Here is a 21,278-nt window from a genome sequence, read left to right as displayed (position 1 = left end):
CGCCCTGGACTCCTCCTGGCCCCTTACTTACGCCTCGTGCCTCGTCTTCGGCGACTGTGAAATGAGCACCATAATGCAGCGGCTCCCTGGCTGCTCCCAAGACCAAACACGTGACTGCATGGCGGTCCTCGCGTGTAACAAGCCCGCAGTCCACAGTGGCCTGGAGCCGCAGCTCAGCTCTGTGTCCTCCTGGGGGCGGGGCGCCTGGCCCGGCGGTTCCTGTCACCCCGGCTGTGGTTGCCCCAGGAGAGAGAGGCTGCTGGGATGCGGGGCTCTCAGCGCTGACGCCGCTGGCTACCCATCCCTGTCGGGGAGCTGTGGTCCTGGCCCAGCCAGCCCCGCCCTCCCCGCCGATTCCCGTCCTTCCCTCCCCAGCCGTCAGGGCCTGCCTGGCCCCTGTCCATCTGCTCAGGACCGTTCACTCATCCATGACAGCCGCTGCGTCCTGACAGGAGCCCGCGGGGGCCCTGCCCCCAAGACCCCACCCTGTGCTAGTGGGAACTTGCCAGGAGCCCGGCTCCTGGGGCTGCGAGGATGATGGTGGCATTTGAGCCGCGTGCAAGCTGTCTGCTTCCACACCCGTGCTCAGATGTGAAAGTGGCCACACGCGCCGCCCCAGTGATGGAAGGCCTATGCGTGGGCACCACGGTGCAGCCCTGGGGGCTCGAGGGGGTGGCGGCTCAGAGCCCAGCGCTTTCCCAGAACAGACGGGGCCTCTGGAGGGAGGACTCGGCTCCCAGCCTCGGGGTGGCCCAGGCAGCCCCAAAGCACTTTCTGGCTCTTGAAGACCCTGGAGGTGGGCTGGGGGCACTCCCCGGTCATGGCAAGGAGAGCCCCGGGCCCACACGGACCCCTCTGTCCCAAGATCCTGCCTCAGTGGGTGGCCACCAACCTGCTGGTCATGTCCAGCTCTGACTCCTTCCTGCTGTGTGACTTTAGGCTAGTTGCTTGTCCGTTCTGTGCCTTTGTCTTCTTGTATGGCCAGAGGGTCTAATGGGTTTGTGACGAGGGTGAAGCTGAGTGTAGCAGCTGCTGCGTGCTAGGATGTGGCTCTCACTAAGTTACCCAGGAGTGCTGGCTACTTAGTGTCATCGTTGCCAAGGACATCTTGAAAGACCCTCAGCCGCTGCGGGGTGGGCACAGGAAGGTCGTCCTGGTGACGGCCGTGGTTTGGGCTAAGAGGAAGCGGAGAGCAGCAGGTCAGTTGAGTCCTAGTGTCCCAAGCACCTGGGGGGTCCCCTCTGGCCACCCCCCACCATGCCCTCTCCTTGCTCTCTCGCTGCCCACGAGAAGGCTGGCCACTCAGCGCCCCTGCAGGTGCAGCCCTTGGTGCCCACTTGAGGCCCTGGAAGCCTCAGCCAGGCGTGTGACGGGGACCTCTGTGTGGCCAGAACCAGCTTCGGGCCCAACCTCAGGTGCAGACGGCCTCCCCCACCGTCTCCTCACCCATCCCTGGGCCCCTGTGGCTCTGACTGAGCCTCCTGGGCTGGGTTGGCCTCCTCCGGGAGCCACTCTTGAGAGCCAGCGGACCCTGGTGCCAAGCAGGAAAGGGAGGAGCTGTCCAGAGCGGAGGGGAGCCCGTGTACCCGCTACCCTGGCCGGCGTCCTGCCTCACCTGGAGGCTCTGCGTGCACCTGCCGAGGCGCCCTCTAGTGGTGCTCACTGGCATGGCCGGTCCAGGTCCCTGAGAACCAGCCTGAGAAGGGGCTTTGCCGGGTGGCTGCATCATCGCCCACCCCCTGAGCGTGGAGAGGAGTAGGACCCCTCCCGGCTGCCCTGTTCTCAGAGCAGCTCTTGATGCGTTTTTGCAAAGCCCGGGCCCTGGTCCTGAGGGCCGCCCTGGCCTCACCGGCCCCGGGGAGCGTGCGGGCCGCTCTCCCGTCAAAGGAGCCGTTCCCGGGTGTGTTTGGCTCAGCAGAGAGGAAGCCCGCTGCGTGCAGGCGGGGAGGTTCACTGGCCTGGTCTCCCGCCCATGGGGAGACAGCGGCCCCCGCCGGCCTCACAGGTGGGCAGAGCTGGCAAGGCTCCCGCCGCCAGACAGACCCCGGCAGGGGCTTGGCCAAGTCCGCCTCGCGCCTTACTCTCGTTTCCTTCCCTGAGTCGGGCTGTGCGGGCCGAGCTGGGGTTCCCGGAGGTTTCGGGGTGGCAGGACCCTGCCTCGCACACCCCTTCCAGGGGCTGTTCCCTTGCTGGGCAGGTTGAGGGGTGAAGGGCGCCCTGGGGTCCCTCTGGATTGCATCTCTGTTCACCTGCAGGCACCCTTGCCCCGTTCCTGGGGACACGGGCACCGGAGGGCAGAGCTGTGCTCCTCCAGGGCACGGGGGCCTGGGCTCCTCGGTGAGAGCCACGGGGTGCTCCCTCCCTTGGCCACGCAGACCCAGAAAGAGGGTGAGGGTGAGCCGGGCTGTCCCTTGCCCCCTCGCTGTGCTACCTGACCCAGGCTGCTAGGGGCATGTCACCCACACATCAGGAGCAGGGGGTCCACGAGGCGCTGGCCCCCTGGCACGGAAGCGGGACCAGGGGAAGGGTCGCCCGGGGGAGCGGGTGCCTCCCGCCTGCTGGGGAATTGGGTATGGGTGCCACGCGGGCTGCCCTTACCTGTCACTCGGCTCCCCCGCACGGCTGACACTCAGGGTTTGCTCTCACCTGGGGGCCTGAACGCACAGAAAGGCTGGCCTCCGGTGCAGTGGTGGATGCCCCAGAGACAAGTCAGCCCCAGAGTTGTTGTCAAAGACGGGGAGCCCCTAACAGAGTCCCTGGGAGTCAGAGCTCGTGCAGGTCACCCCTCCTGGGGTGAGGGGGGCTGCCCCCTAGGGTGGAGAAAGGGGCAAGCCAGGCGTCGGGGAGAGGCAGGGTGTCCCGGGTGGCCAGAGCAGACCAGGGGAAGCTTTCAGGGAAGAGGTGCCTTCCAGGCTACCCCCATCCCACGGGGATTCTGTGCCTGCCCCCTGCTTCCCGGGGCTGGGGTGGCCTTGGAGGTGCAAGCAGGCAGGCCCCCAGTGCTGGTGACCGGGGGCCCCTGGGGTGTCGGGCAGTGTCCCCCGCTTCTCTGGAGTCCGTGAAAGCCCCCGATGTGCACTCGTGCCCCAGATTGCAGTGCCCCGGCCAGCAGGATGGGGCATCCAGTCGTTGTCCATCCCCACTGCACTCCTCAGGACCACGTGGGGCTCAGGACCACGTGGGGAGGCTGTGGAGCGTGGGGTACGGGCCCCAGTGCCACCCCAGAAGCCCAGGAGGGGCCACGGTGCCTGGGGCCACATCCGGGCCGAGGGCTCCGGTGCTTCTTCCCGGCCTGAAGGTGGAGAGGGAGGCAATGCTGATGGTACAAGGTGCGGTGTGAGGTCTGAGCTTTTACGCTTCAGACACACTGTCAGCAGGGCCAGGGCCTTGTGTTGGAAGCCACTCTCTGCCAGAGCCTCCTGCAAGCACCCTCTTGTCCACCCATCTGGTGTGAGCCTGGAACCTGGGAGACACCCCGATTTCTAGTTCATCCCAGAGCAGAGCAGGGAGCCTGCAGGCAGCCCTGGGCTGCAGTCAGCGAGCCAGGATGTGAGGTCAGGTCCGTATCTCTGTGCCTCAGGCATTATTTATGGAGCCTCTGTTTTTTCACCTGTGAAATGGGGCTTCGCAAGGCTCAGATTAACCTGGCGTGGGAAGATGCTTCAGCATCTGTGTGGGACCACACATCACTGCTGGTACCTAGAACCATGGACGCACGCTGATCTTCAAGGACCAATTTCTTCCTGTTCTTAAGCAAAGGTGTCCCGGGCTTGAACCGATGCTCCCAGGCTAGAGCTGTCTTTGCTTTGACTTCTCTGCCCAGTGACACACACTCTGGAGCCGGCTGAAACCAGCTGGCTGACACTCGCATCTTGTCACCCACTTCTTAGCTGAAGCAGAGTGGTAATGGCATGAGTGTTCACACGACACCTGTGCAGAGCAGCTCCTGCTGACTCACTCTCGGGTCTCACCAGATCATCCTGTCTTATCAGATGGGGAAACTGAGACTTCCGGAGGTTAACTAACTTGTTCCGAATCTGATAGTGAGGGATCAGCTGGGCCTTTGGCAGGCTTCTTTAGAAATTTGGAAGGAAGAGTGGATAGGTGGTGTAAGAAGGATGGAGAATGCTAAGTGAGTGGATGGATGGATGGGTGGATGCATGGTTGGTGGATGGGTGGATAGGTGAGTGGATGGATGATGAGATGGATAGCTGGACGGATGTGTGGAGAGATGAGTGGATGGATAGGTGCCTGGATGATTGGATGCCTGCTGGATAGTTGGGCGCGTGATGGATGGGGTGGGTGGATGGATGGATGGGTGAGTTGATGGATGGATGCGTGGATGGACGGTCAGATGCAAAGGTGATAACTGCTATGGAAGCTGCAGTGACAGAGCTGGTGGGGGCTGGGGAGGCGGGCTCCATCTGTGTTCCGTCACGGACGGATCCTCCCAGGAGCCCCATGCAGCAGACCCCACTCGGCCATTGCTCAGCAGCCGGGGCAGCTGCATCAGGGGAGATCCGTGCACTACTTTTGGAGGCTGGGCGAGGAGGGCCTCTGAGCCTGGTGTGGGGTGTCCTCCAAGAGCCCCCACCCTCTGCTGACCCCAAGCGTCTTCCAAACCCCTTGGATCTAGGTGGAGTAGCTCCAGGAGGCACTTGCTGAGGAATTGAGTCCCATTGGTTCCCAGGACTTGGTTACCATCCTCCCTGCTGGGAGCTGGAGAGGAGAGCCTGGTGATGCTCAGCCCCTCATAGTGAAGGTGCTGTCTCCCACCTCCGGTCCCAGCCCTGAGTCAGGCTGAGTTGAGGCAGGTTAACGGATGGATCCACATCCCAATGGGCAGGCAGGTGGGCCGTCCTCTCCAGAGGTATGGCTTTCCCCAGGTTCTTTCCCACCGCAGGCAGGGGGCCTAGCTTGTCCTTCCTCCCAGTGAGTCAGCCATCCTGCCAGCTGTCACCTCTGGACCAGAGGTGGTCACACAACCTGGCCCTTGCGGGTATCACTGCTCTGGGCTCCGGGGTGTTTGGGGTCAGTGATGTCTGTGAGGAGGGAGCCTCTGACCCTCCAGGTGGATCTTCGCATCTGTGTGTCGACCTGTTCCTGGCGGAGGGGGAGGAAGTGAGGGGGTGCAGGGCAGCCGCCTGGTGCTTCCTGGTGCGAAGCTCACGGGCATCTCTTTCCAGGATGCTGTGACCTCTGTCTGTGGCTTCAGCTTGGTCAGAGAAACCTGGAGTGGGGGGCAGGCAGCGGCGGGGGCACCCCTGGGGACAGAGGGCATGCAGACACGGGGCTGCAGCTTGTCACCACTCTGTCCTGAGCCCAGGTGAGCCCGGGAAAGCTCACGTGCCTGCCCTCTGCTCCCGTGTTCTGGGGAGAGCTCTGGGCTTTGGGGTCAGGCTGGCAGAGCTGGCGGTCAGTCCTCCTCCCCTGATGAGCATAGATTATGGTGTCAAGCGAGCACGTCACGTGTGTAGACACGGGCTCCTCCCGTGCCTAGCTCTCACAGTCATGACCTTGAGCGAAAACCTAAGAAGGGCAATGAAATACAGCTCTGTCACGCGTCCATGAATTCTTGCAAGCGAAAAGCAACCTATGTTATTTATCAGTAATGCCGATGTGGGTAAAGCAAAGCCCGAAAGGAATCGGGGGGTTCACATTAAGTCCCCAAAGTGAGTGGTCACGTCGTATTCTAGAAGCTTCCCTGCAAGCCTGTTTCACACTTGCAGAAAGCTCAAGGTTCTGTCTGGGGCCTCCCAGGCCACGGTGTGTGTCATCTGAACGAAGGAGTGCGGGTGGGGACCCCACCCTTCATGGTGATGAATTTGTGACATGGGTTGGCCCCTCCCGAGACTCAGATGTGGCTCCCCGATGTGGGACTCTGCCCTCAGGGTTATTAATCCTCCCCGTCACAGGCGGGGTGCCCTCCTGGGAGACGCCAGCCAGACGTGCACGCTTTTCCAGGAAGCTTTGTGGCACCCTCTGTAAGTCCCTGCCCAGATTCATCCACGTGCGTGTGGCTCTTCTAAAGACCGCCCTCCCCCCGGAGAAGAGCTCAGTGTGACTCCTCAAGGTCACCCCTGATGAGCACGTGCTCTCCTCCCCTCCCAGGAGTCAGCCCTGGTCACCCGTCTCAAAGTCGGGGATGTCGTTACGGAAACCACTTTGCACATTTCTCTGGGAGCTTGCGCTTCTCTCTCGCTCACTGTCTCTCTGTCTCTCCCTCCGTTCCACCACTGGGCCCAGTGAAGTTAGGCATCCACTCTCAGCGTCCGGCCTGGAAGTTACTCTGGAAACACACACTCTTTGTGAAATACTCACATGAAACAGGAACGCATTCAAGTCCCACTTGTGAAATGTCCCCGGGGCAGCCGGGCTGGGTCGCCTGCCCCGCGACGGTGGAACCTTGTGCCAGCGGGTTCTGGGTGATGCCTCCCCCGGCGTGGCTGGCACCTACTGTGAGATGGGTCAGACGGCAGACACCCAGGGCCTGCCGCAGTTGCCACTCCACTAGAGTCTCTGTACTGAAAAATGCATGTAAAACTTACCACCGGAAGCATTTTCAGGTGTGCAGTTCAGCGGCGTTAAGTACATCCACGTTGTCGTGGACCCGTCCTCTCCGAAACCCCGTCCCCATGGAAGGCTCACTTCCCAGCCCCTCCCCCGCCCCATCCTGTTTCTGGATCTGACCGCACGGGGTGCCTGTCGTGGTGGAATCAGGCGTTACCTGTCCTTCTGTGACTGGCTTCCCTTAAGCAGCGGAGTGTCCTCAGGTTCCATTCATGTTGACACCTGTGGCAGAATCTCCCTTTTTTAAGTCTGAACAATATTCCACCGTGTGGATGGACCACATTCTGGGCATCGGTTCATCCATCAGTGGACACTGGGTCATCTTCTGAGAATCATGCTGCTGTGCATGTGGGTGTGCAGATATCTGCCTGAGACCCTGCTTTCGCTCCTTGGGTGCCTTCCCGGAGGTGGGATTGCTGGAACTACCTGCGTCTTTTAACCACAAATGCGTCTTCACGGCTCCAGCCCTGTCTAGAACCCGGAGCTCCGCTGTGACTGCTCGGGGCTGGACGCTTGTCCTGAATGGACAGGCCGCGGGTCTGCAGCTCCCCTGCTGCGTCTCAGGCTGTGACCGCCCCTCCTCTCTCTGTCTCCCCTTCCCTGCCACAGCCCAGCTTTCCCGCCAGGAGCCAACAAGGATGCACTGTCCGCCTTTGAGTACCCGGGGCCCAGACGGAAGCTGTACAGCGCGGTGCCTGGGAGGCTCTTCGTCGTTGTCAAGCCATACCAACCCCAGGTCGATGGCGAGATCCCCCTGCACCGTGGCGACAGGGTCAAAGGTCAGTGTCCACTCTGCTTCAGGGGTGGGATCAGGCCGGGGTGCCTTGGCCTCAGCTGACCTCCAGGGCATTGCTTCCGTGGGAGCCCCTGTGGAGACACGGGGTCCTGGGAGGGTGGAACGGGGATTCGAGTGGTCCTTACAGTGTGACCTCGGCGACCTGATGTCCATCAGGAGGGTCAGCTCGTGCCCATCTGGCATGGGAGTCCACTGCAGAGATGGCAGGGGAGGGGCAGGGGAGGCATCGATGGGCAGCTCCTTTCCACTCCCCGGGCTTCAGGGGTGGGTGGTGTGGAGATCGGGCCGAGCGCAGAACGGGTTCAGACACATCTTGGGGCTCCGGGAGGGGCGTCAGGAGACTGGTTCAGCCTGGGGGCCTGCGGCATTCCACCGGGTGAGACGGAAGGATGCCCAAAGCAGAATCCTGGGAAATGGAGGTGAAAAGCCTCATGCGTGCCAAGTTAAACTCTGTTCCCAGGATCCTGGGGAGCCAGCGATGGTTTTCCAGGGAGAGGAGGTGTGTGAGGCCCTTAGGGAGATGGGTGTAGTACAGGCACATGCGGGAGGCTGGCAGTGGCGGTAGTGGAGCTCTGCTTTCCTGGAGGCCACAGGACGGGGTGTGGGGGGTGCATGTGCGGGCCACGTGAGGGTGGCTGAGCTTACTGTGGGAGCAGGAAAGGGCGCACCCCACCCTACCAGGTTGCTGGAGGACAGGCTTCCAGAAGGCGCGTGGCAGGCAGCAGAGTGTGCCCCTTGCGGGCTCAGTCGGTCAAGTTCAAGCCAACTGGCCTTGACCAGGCGGTGACCTGCTTCCTCCTCCACCCGGTGCAGTAATCTGGCCAACATCACCTGGAGGACAGCTGGAGCCCCGTTCTCCCCCTCAGCTCCTTCTGCTGGTCCAGATGCATGCAAACTTGACCATCTGGTGGCGTCAGCCAGTCCCAGGGGCTCTGTTTAGTTCATTCCCATCATTTTTTTAACCTCAGGTCATTTCTGTTGGTCTGTTTTCAAGTTCACTTGTTCTTTGCTTCGAAACGTCCTCTTCTCTGTTAAGTCCATCTGGTGAATTTTTCAGTTTCAGAAATAACATGTTTAAACTCTAGGGTTTCCATGTGTATTTTTTTTTATATAGTTTCTGTCTATCTGCTAAGCCTTCCTGTTGCTCTGTTGAGATTTTCACTCCTTTGGAAGCACGTGGTGGTTAACCCACCCAGCGTGGGTGGGTGTCATCGTCCCTCTGAAATCCCCATCTGCCGTCTCTCCATGAGGGTCAGGTCAGGCTCACCGGCTTTTCTCTTCTCTGGGCCACAGGCCCCAGCCTCTAGGGCCTTTGTGTCCGGTAATCTTCTGTTGCGTTCTGGGCATCAGGGTGTTAAGTTGTGGCGATGGTGGCTTCAGTTCCTTCTCCTTTCGTTTTGGAGGGTTGCCTGGGTGACAGCTCAGGTCCCCAACTTGAGCTGAGCTGCTCTGCATCTGTTCAGAGATGTGGGGGTGCTGAGCTTGCCAGGCCCTCTCTGGCTCTTTCCCTTGTGGGGACACCTCCACTCGTTTCCAGCTGGCTGCTCTCCTGGCTTCCTCATTCTGGTTCAGCAGCCGACTCAGAACGCGGGTTTCTCCTCACGTGCCACGTGCCCCCTGACAGCCCTGCCCTGGGGACCACCCTGAGTCCCCACAAGACGTGCAGAAGGGGCTCCTTTGTCTAGCTCCCCTCCCCTTTCTCCTCAGCGAGCATGCTTCCCAACCAGGCCCATCTACTTCTATCCACGTTCTGTGGCAAAGAACCCGCCTGCCAGTGCAGGAGACGTAAGACACGGGGTTCGATCCCTGGGTCAGGAAGACCCCCTGGAGGAGGAAATGGCAGCCCACTCCAGCATTCTTGCCTGGAGAACCCCTGCACGGAGGAGCCTGGTAGCCTACAGTCCACGGGGTTGCAAAGAGCCGTCCACAGCTGAGCGCACACGCACACGCACACACAGGGTTTATGGCCGCCTCCGAGGGTGGGGTCCGGGGGCCCTTTGAGCGCTGGAAGTCCCTGATTGTCTCTACATAGTTTAACACAATATTTTTGTAACTTTTAAAGTATACGCATTTAAATTACACGACCTGCAGTGTGAAATTTTAATACCAGAGCCCACTGTGGGGAAGACTTTTTTTTCCCCCTGCATGTGGACTAATTTTCAGTTGACCCCGCGACAGCCCCCCGTCTGGCCAGCTCACCACCCGCCCACAGGGCACAGCCTTTGCTGACTGGTTGACTGGCACCCAAGGAGGTGCGTGCCTGTGGCTTCGTGCCGAGTGCAGACGGAAGGCAGCTCAAAAGCCCTTGCTGAGCACGTGGCCATCCCTGGACAAGAGCCTCCTGACGCAGCGGTGTTAGTTCAGAAAGCTGTTACTGCCCGGGGAGGCGGGGGGGCAGCGTCTCTCTCACTGCCCCCAACTTGCAGGCTGAGGGAGGGGCGGTTGTGGAAAGTGCCCGGGAACTCCCTTCCCAGCAGAGCTGGCGGGCCACGGGGCGCCGGGAGCCGGAGACGCCCAGGTCCCGCAGGCCCTCCTGCAGCTCTCACGGGGGGTCCACCTGCTGCGGCCGTGACCCCCCGCCCTCCTCCCAGGCGGAAGGCAGGCAGCGATCCCTGGCCAGGAGAGCCACCCCCAGGGGCAGCCACTGTTCTGAGGAAGCTGGGAAGGTCAGGCCGCCCGGGCTCACTGCGCTGAGCAGCTGTTGCCTGCTGACCCTTGGGTGGCGGCGATGCTAAAAATAACCGCATCTCTTCCTGGAGGGGTGACCCCTGAATCTGCAGTCAGCTGCCCGGGGGCGGGGGTCTGGTGGCTCGTGTGAAGGTGAAGCGGGGCCGAATGGTCTGCTCTATCTGCGTGCACCCCCTCACCGGGGCCCCCAGATACGGAGCACTGGGTCTCCTGGCCCCGCCCCGCTCTGAAGCCAGCTAGCCCGCAGCCCTGGGCTTTTACCCACCATGGGTCTGTCCCCCTCACTGTCCCCTCAGGCCCGGGGGGGCGACCTGCAGCAAGCTGGCCTGGGAAGGGCCTGGAGAGCCCTCCAAGTGGCCCAGGGGCCGCTCACTTCGTGTCTGGCGGCTGCGTGTCCTTGGCCCCGTGTCGGAGGTGATAACAGAAGAATACAGGTGGAGATTTGTCGGCGCCTGCTGTTCGTCAGGCTCAACGCTGGTACAGCTCACGTTCTCCATGCAAACCTCCAAGCAGCTGCCGGCTGCAGGCGTCGGGTCCCACCGTGTGAGCAGCACAGGCCGCTCTAACAACAGTCCCCAGACCGGGCCGACTAAGCCTCGGGATTCACCGTCTCTGGTTCCGGGGTCCGGGTGGCAGGTGGGTGGGCCCTGGAGTCCTGCTGACCACCTGCAGCTTTCATGTTATTCACATCTTTTCTGCTCAGCCCTACGAGGTGGGTCTTAATGTTCCCAGTGGACACTGAGCTCGTGCCCCTGGGAAAGTGCACCCCAGCATCTCTGAGCTGGGGGACGCCTGGGCACAGGGCACTGTCCTGCTCCTCCTGGTGATGATGGCCTGAAGTTCTGGTGCTGTAGATGCCCATGCCTATCCAGGACTGGGTGCAGAATGCGGGCGGGCCTGGGGCTCGGCTTTCTCAACCCAGAGGCCAGCCCCTCCCCTCAGTCGGGTCCTTCCCTGGTGACCAGGCAGGGTGGGCTGGGGTGGGGGTGGGGGCCTGTTAACTTTGCCAGCCTAATCCAGCATAGGTGGTTATTATTGCTTTTCTCTTTACGAGGGAGGCTGCATGTCTTTGAGGGACAAGGCTGGGCCTCGGGGCAGCTTTGGGGGCAGAGGCTTCCCTGGCACCTTCTCCAGCCAGTTCGTTTAGGCCTCTGGGAGCTGGCCAACCTGTAAAGGACAGTGAAGACTGTCGCTTCCCAGGTGTGACATGTTGACTTTTCAGTAACTTAGAACAAGAATTCATGCGTGAGCCCAACCCAGCTCCCTCTTCGCTGTACCAGGGGCACGTGGCCTGGAGAGCCATTAAGCCCCTCCCCAGGATGTGGGTGGGCAGACTGCCCAGAGTGCAGGCCCATGGTGAGGCCGGATGAGCCAGCAGACCTGGCTGCTGGACTCACTGAGGGACAGAAGTGAGTCCCTCCCTTAACACACAGCCTGGTCCAGACGGGACCCCGCACACATCCCCTCCCTGCCTCCTGCCCCAGGAAAGAGGACCCCCAGCTTCCATTGCTGACCCAGAGACCCAGGACCAACCTGGGCCCTTTCTCCCTCCCTCGCCCACAGACTGTGGCTCCTCTGTCCCCCAAGGTCACTGGGAAGGGTCCCCGAGTGGACCGCGTCCTCCCACCCGTCTCCCAGCTCTAGAGTCAGCTGTCCACGGCCGGTCATTCTCTCTGCAATCTTGTACTAACAGTCACACCCAGAAGTGTGTTCTCTATATGGATTCTACATGGGTCTGGGTGTGTGGTCCCTGGAGGGGGCCGGAGGCAGGCAGAGCCAGTGATGGCCGGAGGTCCCTGCTGTGAGGTTAGCGTGTCCTTTTCACACCTGGGGCCGCTCTGAGCTGTGGAGCGTTTTCCTACTCTGACAAGTGGAAAAAAGAGAGGAAGGCGTTCCGGGAGCTGCTGGGTGTCTCCCTGGACTGCCCCTCCTCCCCTAGACCTTCTACGACAGCGCAGGGGCCTGCTCACAGCTGCCAAGAAGGAGGGCGGGCAGGCACTGGCCAGACAGCGCCCTGCGGCAGGCCCCTGTCCCCTGCCGGCCATCCAGGGCAGTGCTCTGAGATGACCCTCTCATGTCCAAGCTGGGCCCCCGTGGTATACATCAGCCGGGCTGCACGGAGTGTGAGACCAGCACCAATTTTTGGAGAAAGTGGTCCGAGGGATTACCATCATCCCGGTCCGGCGGAGGGCTTGCCCGTCTCATTTGTTCAGGCCATTTATTCGAATTATCAGGCAAGGACTTTTAAGACCGATATTCTCTGTGCTGTTGACCTTCAAAACTCATGGGTCTAGGCATCCTTTATCTGGTCTCAGAGATTAAGATGAGGTCTGTGGTCATGGACCCTCCTCCACAGCCTTGGGGCCTGGGGCTCCCGGGTAATTTACAGAAGCTTCAGACTTGCAGAGATTATACCGACCTTCTGAGGCACAGCCATGCTCTGAGGGAGCCGGGCATTGCTGGGGGGCGGGAAGAGCCCCCAGCCCAGCATCCCAGGCCTAGGAGACAAAGACCCTCCCCGCCCTCACCACCGAGCTCTTATCCCTGACAGCCCAAGCATTTGTCCAGGCAGTGCCTGGGCCCTCTTGTCTTTGGATTTGCATTACTCACCTATGCTCAGCATTGGTCAAGTTTAAAAACAAATATGCTTCATCCTCGTCCGAGGCCCTTGCGCACTCAGCGCTGAGCCCAGGGAGGGGAACCCAGCGCGCTCAGCCCTGCAGGCAGAGCAGCTGTGTCTGTCCCGCTGCCCTTCTCCTTTCTTACAGTGGCTCCCTGCTGCTTGTCAGTCAGTCAGTCCAGTTGCTCAGTCGTGTCCGACTCTTTGCGACCCCATGGGCTGTAGCACGCCAGGCCTCCCTGTCCATCACCAACTCCCGGAGCTTGCTCAAACTCATGTCCGTTGAGTCGGTGATGCTATCCAACCAACTCATCCTCTGTTGTCCCCTTCTCCTCCTGCCTTCAATCTTTCCCAGCATCAGGGGCTTTTCCAATGAATCGGCTCTTTACATCAGGTGGTCAGTGTTGGAGCTTAAGCGTCAGCATCAGTCCTTCCGTTGGATATTCAGGCCGTGTATATTGCCCCCTGCTGCTTGTAGCACCAACATAACCCGTAGGTTCTTCATTAATAAACCAGCTGAAGGCCTGGGCCGCCCTTGTGGGGCATCGGCCAGCCCGCTTCAAGTCCAGGTGGTGTCTTGTAGCTGCCAGGCAGGCTGCTTCTCCATCTCCTGTTGTGAATTCTGTTTCATCAAACTAACTTAGGACATCCTGTGAGCCTGGACTCTTATTCCCCTGCCCCCAGCTCGGGACCTCATGGTTCCTTCTCTTCATCGGGGTGGCCTGTCCCCCGACTGACACTTGAAATAACTGATGATGAGGACTTGGAGGCCCCCAAACTCCCATCTCAACTGGGACCCAAGGGACAGGGCACAGGGGTCACATGCCTTGTGCTGCAAGATACGAGGACGCCGGGATGCCCCATGCGTTCATCCTCGCACCCAGGCCTAGCAGGCAGAGGGGCTCAGAGGCTCCGCACTGCCCCTTCCGAGGGACGGTTTGCCAGGCCCCTGGTCCCCCGCTGAAGGGGGCGTGGTCAGCCGCCAATTAGAGCAGAGCCGCCCGCCCTTCACGGCCCCCAAGCCCCGCCCACTAACCCCGCCCCTTTCCGTGTGCAGTTCTGAGCATCGGCGAAGGTGGCTTCTGGGAAGGCAGCGCCCGTGGCCACATCGGATGGTTCCCCGCAGAGTGTGTGGAGGAGGTCCACTGCAAGCCCCGGGACAGCCAGGCAGGTAAGCGGACCCCGCCCTCGTGGTCCACCGCTTCCGGGCCTGGGGTCGGCGTGGTGGCGATGTCCAGTGCGCGGCAGGTACTCTCAGGAGGACATCTCTGATCCTCTGAGCGGTGGACGCCATCCCGCCGGCTTTTGTTCGAACCAGGAACCGGTGCGGCGGGGAGGAGCAGCCGGAAGCTTGTAGTTAAAATGCCGCTCAGTGCACTTGCCAGGAAACGTGGACCATGCGTTCGAGCCATTGGAAAAAGGCTTCGGGGGGTTGATTGAATGCTTGAAACTATTCTATCGATCTCTCACGCCAACTTTCATAACAGGCAGCTTTGCATTTCCCACCGGCTTCTGCCAGGCCCTCCCTGAGGACTTGAGGTTTGATGTCTCAATGAAAACTGCTAGAAGGAGGTTGGTGCTCACCGAAGCAAGTCATTCCAGCCCCTCCCCAAACTCCCAGGTACAGCTCTGACACCCGCCCTGAATGTGGTTGCCAAAAGAATGAGTGGATTAAAATGTTAAGAGGACTCCACTTATATAAAAGAGTGCTGAGAAAAAATGGATGCGCTGGAGCCATGCAGAGCAGCGGTTTCTTGTAAGAGCCTGGTCAACATGCGCCCTGCCCACTTCTGGTAGAATCCCAGTCTTGGGACGCACGTGGCAGGAGTAGCCACGCTTGCTTTGCAGCCAGGAGCTTTGCTGCGTCTGTGGCATTCTGGTGGCCCTGACCCATTTGAGGTTCCCAGTCCAGCTCTAGCTGGGCCAGCCTGACCGGGAAATTAGCTGTCCTGAACAGGCAAGCACGGAAAAGCGGGATGTGTCTTCGGTCTGCGGACATGGAGGGCGCCCAGCTGGTTCCCTTTCTGAGAATGGGATTCTGTGAGCATGTCGGTCTGTGCCAAGCTTCCCACAGTCCTGCTCAGGTTAAACCCAGATGGGGATGGTCACCTTTGCTGTCTTGTAAGGTTGTCGAGTCAAGAGCTATCACTCATTCAACCCTGAAAGGGAAGACTGGTTATGCTAGGCCAGGTGGACTGGTGGTCAGCAGGCAGATGGGAGCATGTTTTCATGGGTTTAGCGATGATATTCTGAGCCCCGGTACAGGCTGGACTTCCTGACCCTTCCAGTGCCCAGCACCCGCTGGCCCACACCTGTGCTCTCCTGTGAGCAGCTGCCCAGCCTCTCTGGTCTGGGAAGGGCAAGGCTGCAGCCTGTGAGCTTGACCTGCCTTTCCAGGTTGCTGGACACCTCACCCCTCCCCTCCTGACCGGGAGGAAATCCAGCCCTCCCTCTCTCCCCCAGTTAACAGCTTCAGCGCCACTGCTTTTCTGCCCCCACGCTTCCACCGGAAGACTCAGGCATGTGGGTGCCTGGTATTGCTGGCAATTTCACACCTGGACGGAAGAGCCCAGAGCGACCACGTGTGAGGGTCATTTGGGCCGTCCTGCTCCCTGCGTCCTCCAGAAAATACCAGCTTCCAGGAGGGAGGGAGGGTTGTTGTTCAGTTGCCCAGTCGTCTCCAGCTGTTTGTGACCCTATGGACAGCGGCAGGCCAGGCTCCCCTTCCTTCACTCTCTCCTGGACATTGCTCAAATTTATGTTCATAGAGTCAGTGATGCCATTCAACCATCTCATCCGCTGTTGCCCCCTTCTCCTCCTGCCCTCAGTCTTTCCCAGCATCAAGGTTCTTTCCAGTGAGTCAGCTCTTTGCATCAGGTGGCCAAAGTCCTGGAGCTCCAGCTTCAGCATCAGTCCTTCCAATCCATGCTACATGTGGATAATCATAATAGTGTGTGATCCACACTATGGTTAAGGATCTTAGGAGCTGGACATTTTTTCCACGAACATGGTGGCTTCAAACACGTGTGTGATAGCCTGTGGTTCGGGAGGTCAGGAGTGCGGTGGAAGGGAGGGTGGTGTCGTGGTGGTGTCAGCTGGGCTGTGTTGCTTTGTGGGACCTCTAGGGGACGGTCCATTTTCTTGCCTTTTCCAGGTTCTGGAGGCCACCGCATCCCTTGACTGGTGGTCCCTCCTCCGTCCTCAAAACCCCAGTTGTGGGCCAGGCCTCAGGCTGTTCGTCTCTGGCCCTCACTTTGCCTCCTTTCCTCCACTTTTCAGAACTCAGGGGAGCCTGGTGGGCTGCCACCCACGGGATTGCAGAGTCAGACGTGACTGAGCGACTGTCACTTTTCACTTCACTTCGGGTGGGGAGACCAGAGTGGCTCCTGTTGAGTTCTCTTTGCCTTAGGCTTTCTGAGACTGCGGCTTAGCACCATCTTTTATAAAGGTGATGGCTTCCGTGCAGTAAAAATGGCCATGTAGTAGCAGAGCTCAGTGCGTTTGGGCAAATGTGTACACCTGTGTCTCCAGCTGCAATCAAGAAAACATGTCCATCGTCCCAGAACGGTCTCTCTGGCTGCTTTCCCGTCACCTACCTGCCAACCAGAGGCAACCCTGGTTCTGATTCTTTCACCAAAACCAAACTTGGGCCCACTCACCCAACTTGCAGCACAGCCAACCTACTGACACCGGGCTGTGGTGAGGGAAAATGCAGCGTTTATTGCAAGGCGTCACAAAGCAGGGAGAACGGGCAGCTCAAGTTCAAAAGCCCCACGTGCGAGGGAGAGGGGTGTGGGGGGCGTGGCCAGCCCGTGTGCAGCTCTCTGATTGGTTGGTGGTGAGGCAATAGCCTGATGTTTCTGGAATCTCAGCCATCAACTTTACGGCTTCGTGCACTCCAGGGTCTGTGTGCTTGTAGGCAGCATGCAGTTAACTTCTTCCGCCTGGTGGGGGTTTTAGCATCTGCAAAACAGCTCAAGAGTGTGGCTCAGAATATCGTCTATAGCCCTTGAGGAGGAACTGAAGGTCCTTGACTTTGTTTTACGGCAAAACTATTATTATTCTGTCTGGCTTGACTGTTTCCCTTTGGTTTTGTATTTATCTGATTAAATTTGCGCTTTGGAACTTGGGGAAGGCCTGGAAAGGTAAAGCTTTTCTGCAAACAAGAGGCAAGGTACGTGGGGGTGGGGGTCTGTCTCCAGGAAGTCCCCACAGGGTTCTCAGTTTTAGCTTGCCACCAGAGATCAGGGTAGCCTGCGGTTGCTTCAGAGCTGGAACTCACAGCACGCACTCCTGAGCCCGGCGTGTTTCACGCTGCTGGATGCCATTGCAGGGGTGTAAGTCAGGGCTCTGTAAACGGTGTTGTCTGTGAGTGTTGCGTGGTATATTCATGCCCCAGGATGTTTCTGCGTGCTCCAGGTAATGGACTTTTGGTTAGATGTCTTTTCCTTTCTCTTGGGGAAGCACCTAGGGCCACAGATAGGAGTGTGTTTAATTTTATAAGAGACTGCCAAACAGTTGTCCAAACTACTGTGCCATCTAGTATTCCAGCCAGCCGTGTGTGAGCGTTCCAGTGGCTCCACTTCTCAGCAACATTTGGCAATATCAGTCTAATTTCAGCCATTCAGATGGGTGTGGAGAATATCTTACTGTAGGTATAAGTTGCATTGTTCTGATGACTAATGTGGTTCAACACCACATAGGTCCATATAGTCAAACCTATGATTTTTCCAGTAGTTATGTATGGCTGTGAGAGTTGGACCATAAAGAAGGCTGAACAACGAAAAATTGATGCTTTCAAATTGTGGTGTTGGAGAACACTCTTGAGCATCCCTTGGACTGCCAGGAAATCAAACCAGTCAATCCTGAAGGAAATTAGCCCTAAATATCCACTGGAAGGACTGATGCTGAAGCTCCAATACTTTGGTCATCTGTTGAAAAGAGCCAACTTGTTGGAAAAGGCCCTGATGCTGGGAAAGATTGAAGGCAAAAGGAGAAGGGGGTGGCAGAGGATGAGATGGTTAGATAGCATCACCGAATCAGTGGACATGAATTTGAGCAAACTCTTGGGGATAGTAGAGGACAGAAGAGGCTGCAGGAATGGTGTGCTGCAGTCCATGGGGTCACAGAGTCGGGCACGACTTAGTAACTGAGCAGCGTGTGCTTACTTACCTTACTTATAGCTTCTCTTGCAAAGTATCGGTTCAAGCGTTCTGTCCAATTTTAACTGGGCTCTATCTTGCCATCACCAGCTTAGAGGAGTCCTCTACAGGGATCAGTCCTCGGTCAGGTGTCTGTTGCAAAGACTTTTCCCCGTCTGTGATAGCGTTTTTATTTTCTGTGTCTGTTAACAAGTGGAAAGTTCTTTAAAATTTTAAATGAAGTCCAATTTCTCCATTCTTTTTTTTCACAATTAGCACTTTTTATAGCACCTGTTTTTTAATGTTGAAAATTATGTTGCATATACATAGAATCCAGAAGACGGGAGAAGATATTTTTTAAATGTTTCCATGCAGCAAGCTGCTTCTGCACAGAGTTGGCTGGCTTGAGCCCTGAGAAGCTTTCTCTTTGGTGTAGGACCACTTTTATATTGGTCTTTGCTGGTGCTTCAGTGGTAAAGAACCAGCCTGCCAATGCAGGAGATGCGGGTTGGGAAGATCCCCGGGAGGAGGAAATAGCAAACTGCTCCAGTATTCTTTCCTGGGAAATCCCATGGACAGAGGAGCCTGGTGGGCTACAGTCCACGGGGTCACAAAGAGTCGGACATGACTGAGTGATTAAACAACACTTTTGTATATTGTAAAGCGAACGTGTTGCTACAGATCTCACCCACATGCACTAAACACCAGGCAAATGTTTCGGGGAAGGAACGGCGCGATGGAGAACCCTACTTAAGGCACTTTTTGCCTGTGAGCAGGACCAACTGATTTCTTGTCGCCTAATGACAAAGACCAGAAGCCAAGGGTAGCCAATGGCAGACTGAAACAGTGGCCTTGGGTCATTGGGTGGTTTGTTGATATTTAATATAAGCTCCACTCAGTTCCACGAAGAGTTTGGTGGTTTATTTCTCTCACAAGTGACGCACTTGCTCATCTTGACCTTGCTTCTGACGTCTTAAGACCGTGTGTGTTTCCAGCAGACTTTTCTCCATGGTATCTTGTCTGGGCGGGGGCTGATCCTTTCAGACTTGTAACGCTTTGTGCTCCGGCATAGCCCTGCATTCGGGCAGCCCCCCAGGGGGTGCCCAGCGCGGGATCCCGACTAATCCCCATACGCGTCCACCTGGAATGATGGGGACTCGGGGGAAGCCCTGGCTCCTTCTCAGTCCCCCTGGCTCCCGGCTGGCTCCTCCCTCAGGGGAGCACGGCTCTGCGTGGGTTTCTTCACCTGGGAAGGACATGAAGGCACCAGGTGATGCATGTGCAGCATCGGAGGGGGAGCAGGGTTGTAGGAGGTCTTGTTTCGATGCGGGAGAGACGGAGGTGTGTCCCAATTTATACAGACACACCTGTTTGCGTGCATCAGCCCAGAGAGTTGACAACAAGGTGCTTGGGTAGTGATGTAACCATGCAGTGTGTGTGTGGAGGACGGCGCTTTGGAGGACATGGACAGTTAATTAGGTACATGCCCGACCCCTACACCCATCACACATTTATTCTACAGAGTCACTGCCCCAGTAGCCACGATGGCATGCCAACCCCTTCGATGCTCTGAGGGCACGTGGTACTCTGGACGGCGGGAGTGGATCCGTATCGTGATGGCTCCCCCCACCTCCCCCCAGCCCCTGTGGGTCTTGGTCTAACCGCCCCTCCCCCCTGCATTCCAGAGGTGGCCCAGGTGACCGCAGGAGGACTGGCCGGCTCTGGGGTCCGTGAGGCGCCCCCCCGACCAGAGCTGGAAAAAGCCGGCAGGAAAGAATTGATTCTGTGTTGTTAGCCTTGGCATTGACGAGCTGCTCTTCATCCCAGCTCTGTTTCTACTTGGCACTTACCCTGGTCTCACGGCCCTGCCCCACTGCTGCCGACGCCTCAGAGTCCCCTCACCCTTAGGGGGTCGCTCGGGCCGTGGTGCAGACCCGTGCCCTGGGTTCTTTTCCAGGGCAGCAGGAGGCCCAGCCCATTGGGGACTCCTCTGCTGACAGCAAGACCCCTGCCCTTTGACCCCCCACCCAGAAGCTGGACGATCCCTGAGGCAGACGGGGTGTTTGAGCGTTTGTTTCCTTGTTCCCAGTAAACGGAAGTCCAGGCAATTTCTGGTTTCAGCTGCTGTGACCTGGTGGGAATAACACCAAGGCCATGGCTGGTCACTGTCAGCACAGTTGCCCCGTGTGCCCCAGACCCACGAGATCCTGCCTGCAGAAGGTGTGAGATGGAGCCCCTGGAGCCCCCAAACCCCTGGGGCTGCTCTGGACCCCCAGTGCCCTCCAGAGACCTCCCTGTTCCCCACCACAGGCCCCAGGCCTGCCCTGGGCTCACCCCAAACTTTCAGTTGCCGTCTTAAGCCTCCTCAGGTTTGAGGGTGGGATGGTGAGCAGATGTGGGGCCTAGCACCCCAGGCCCAGGTCCCCCATGGAGTCTGTCTTGGCACAGAAGCCCCCTCGTGCAGCAGCATGCCCTGAGGTCCTCCCTGCCACCCCATCAGGCCCACAGCCTGGGGCCACCCTGGATCTGGGCTGAGCCAGTCGAATGCGATCTGGGCTGACCTGGGCGGAAACCTCCTGCGTGCTGGCGGTTTTCTTCTCCAGGCAGCTCACCTCTCAGCCTGGTCCTCAGCGCCCTGGGCTCCGTCCTCCTCGGTCCTCGTCCAGCAGAGAGGTTTTGACAGGAGATGGAGTCTCCCTACCTCCTCGGCAAACATCCCAGGCCTAGCCCTGGTTAGGTTGACTTGGGTCATCCGTAGTCCCCCACCCCGGAATCAGTCACTGAGGCTGGGGTGGGTGAGTGTGATCGCATGCCAGGCCTGGGCAGGGCTGAGGGAAGGGGGGTGTGCCCGGGCCAGATGTGTGCTCCACCAGCCAAGGGGCTCCACGTGCTCAGCCGCAGCCACCCCTTCAGCTGAGAGGCCAGAGCCTCTGGGCTCTCTGACCAGGAGAGGAGGCCATGCCATGACCAACTTCCCCCGGGAGACGAGGCGGGAGCGGCTCTGGGTGCGGTTCTGGGTGCGGCCACGGGGGCGGGGCCCAGCGCAGTCCCGCTTAAACAGACGCCCCATTAGTCACGGAGCGTGCGAACCGTCTGCAACATGCCACAGTGGGCACAGTCGGCTCCAAAATAGAATGTTTTTGTTATCTTTAGAACATTTAAAAATATAGGCAAATGACTCTATTAGCACAACTGTAATCCAAAATATTAATAAGCGACGAGAGAGCCGGCTTCCAGTTACTAGCTGTTCCCTAACAGAGAATAAAACAAACATGGGGACTCATTGTCCTGGCTGCTAATGATTGTGTTTTTGTTAAACAACCGTGGCAGAAGCACACAGCCTCCCCCACCCCCCACCGCCCTCTTTCTTTTACGCCATTTTATTAAAATATACTTGGAGCCTCGCCGCCTGGGTGTGTGTGCGTTGACTCCAGGCAGCTGCTCTGTGTTTTAAATACCAGTT

The 21,278-nt window shown here is 58.6% G+C and overlaps 1 protein-coding gene across 1 annotated transcript in view; it reads left to right on the top strand.

The window, feature by feature from the left end:
* SHANK2 (SH3 and multiple ankyrin repeat domains 2) overlaps positions 1-21,278 on the top strand; it is a 459,075-nt gene that overhangs the window by 167,213 nt on the left and 270,584 nt on the right. Inside the window, exons 11-12 of the mRNA XM_052662177.1 lie at positions 7,180-7,349; positions 13,732-13,845. Of these exons, the coding sequence (XP_052518137.1) occupies positions 7,180-7,349; positions 13,732-13,845 (284 nt within the window). The remainder of the gene's footprint in view (positions 1-7,179; positions 7,350-13,731; positions 13,846-21,278) is intronic.

This window comes from Budorcas taxicolor, chromosome 25 (genome assembly GCF_023091745.1).
Source record: "Budorcas taxicolor isolate Tak-1 chromosome 25, Takin1.1, whole genome shotgun sequence".
Classification (NCBI taxonomy): Eukaryota; Metazoa; Chordata; class Mammalia; order Artiodactyla; family Bovidae; genus Budorcas; species Budorcas taxicolor.
This window is presented reverse-complemented; position numbering and strand designations above follow the sequence as displayed.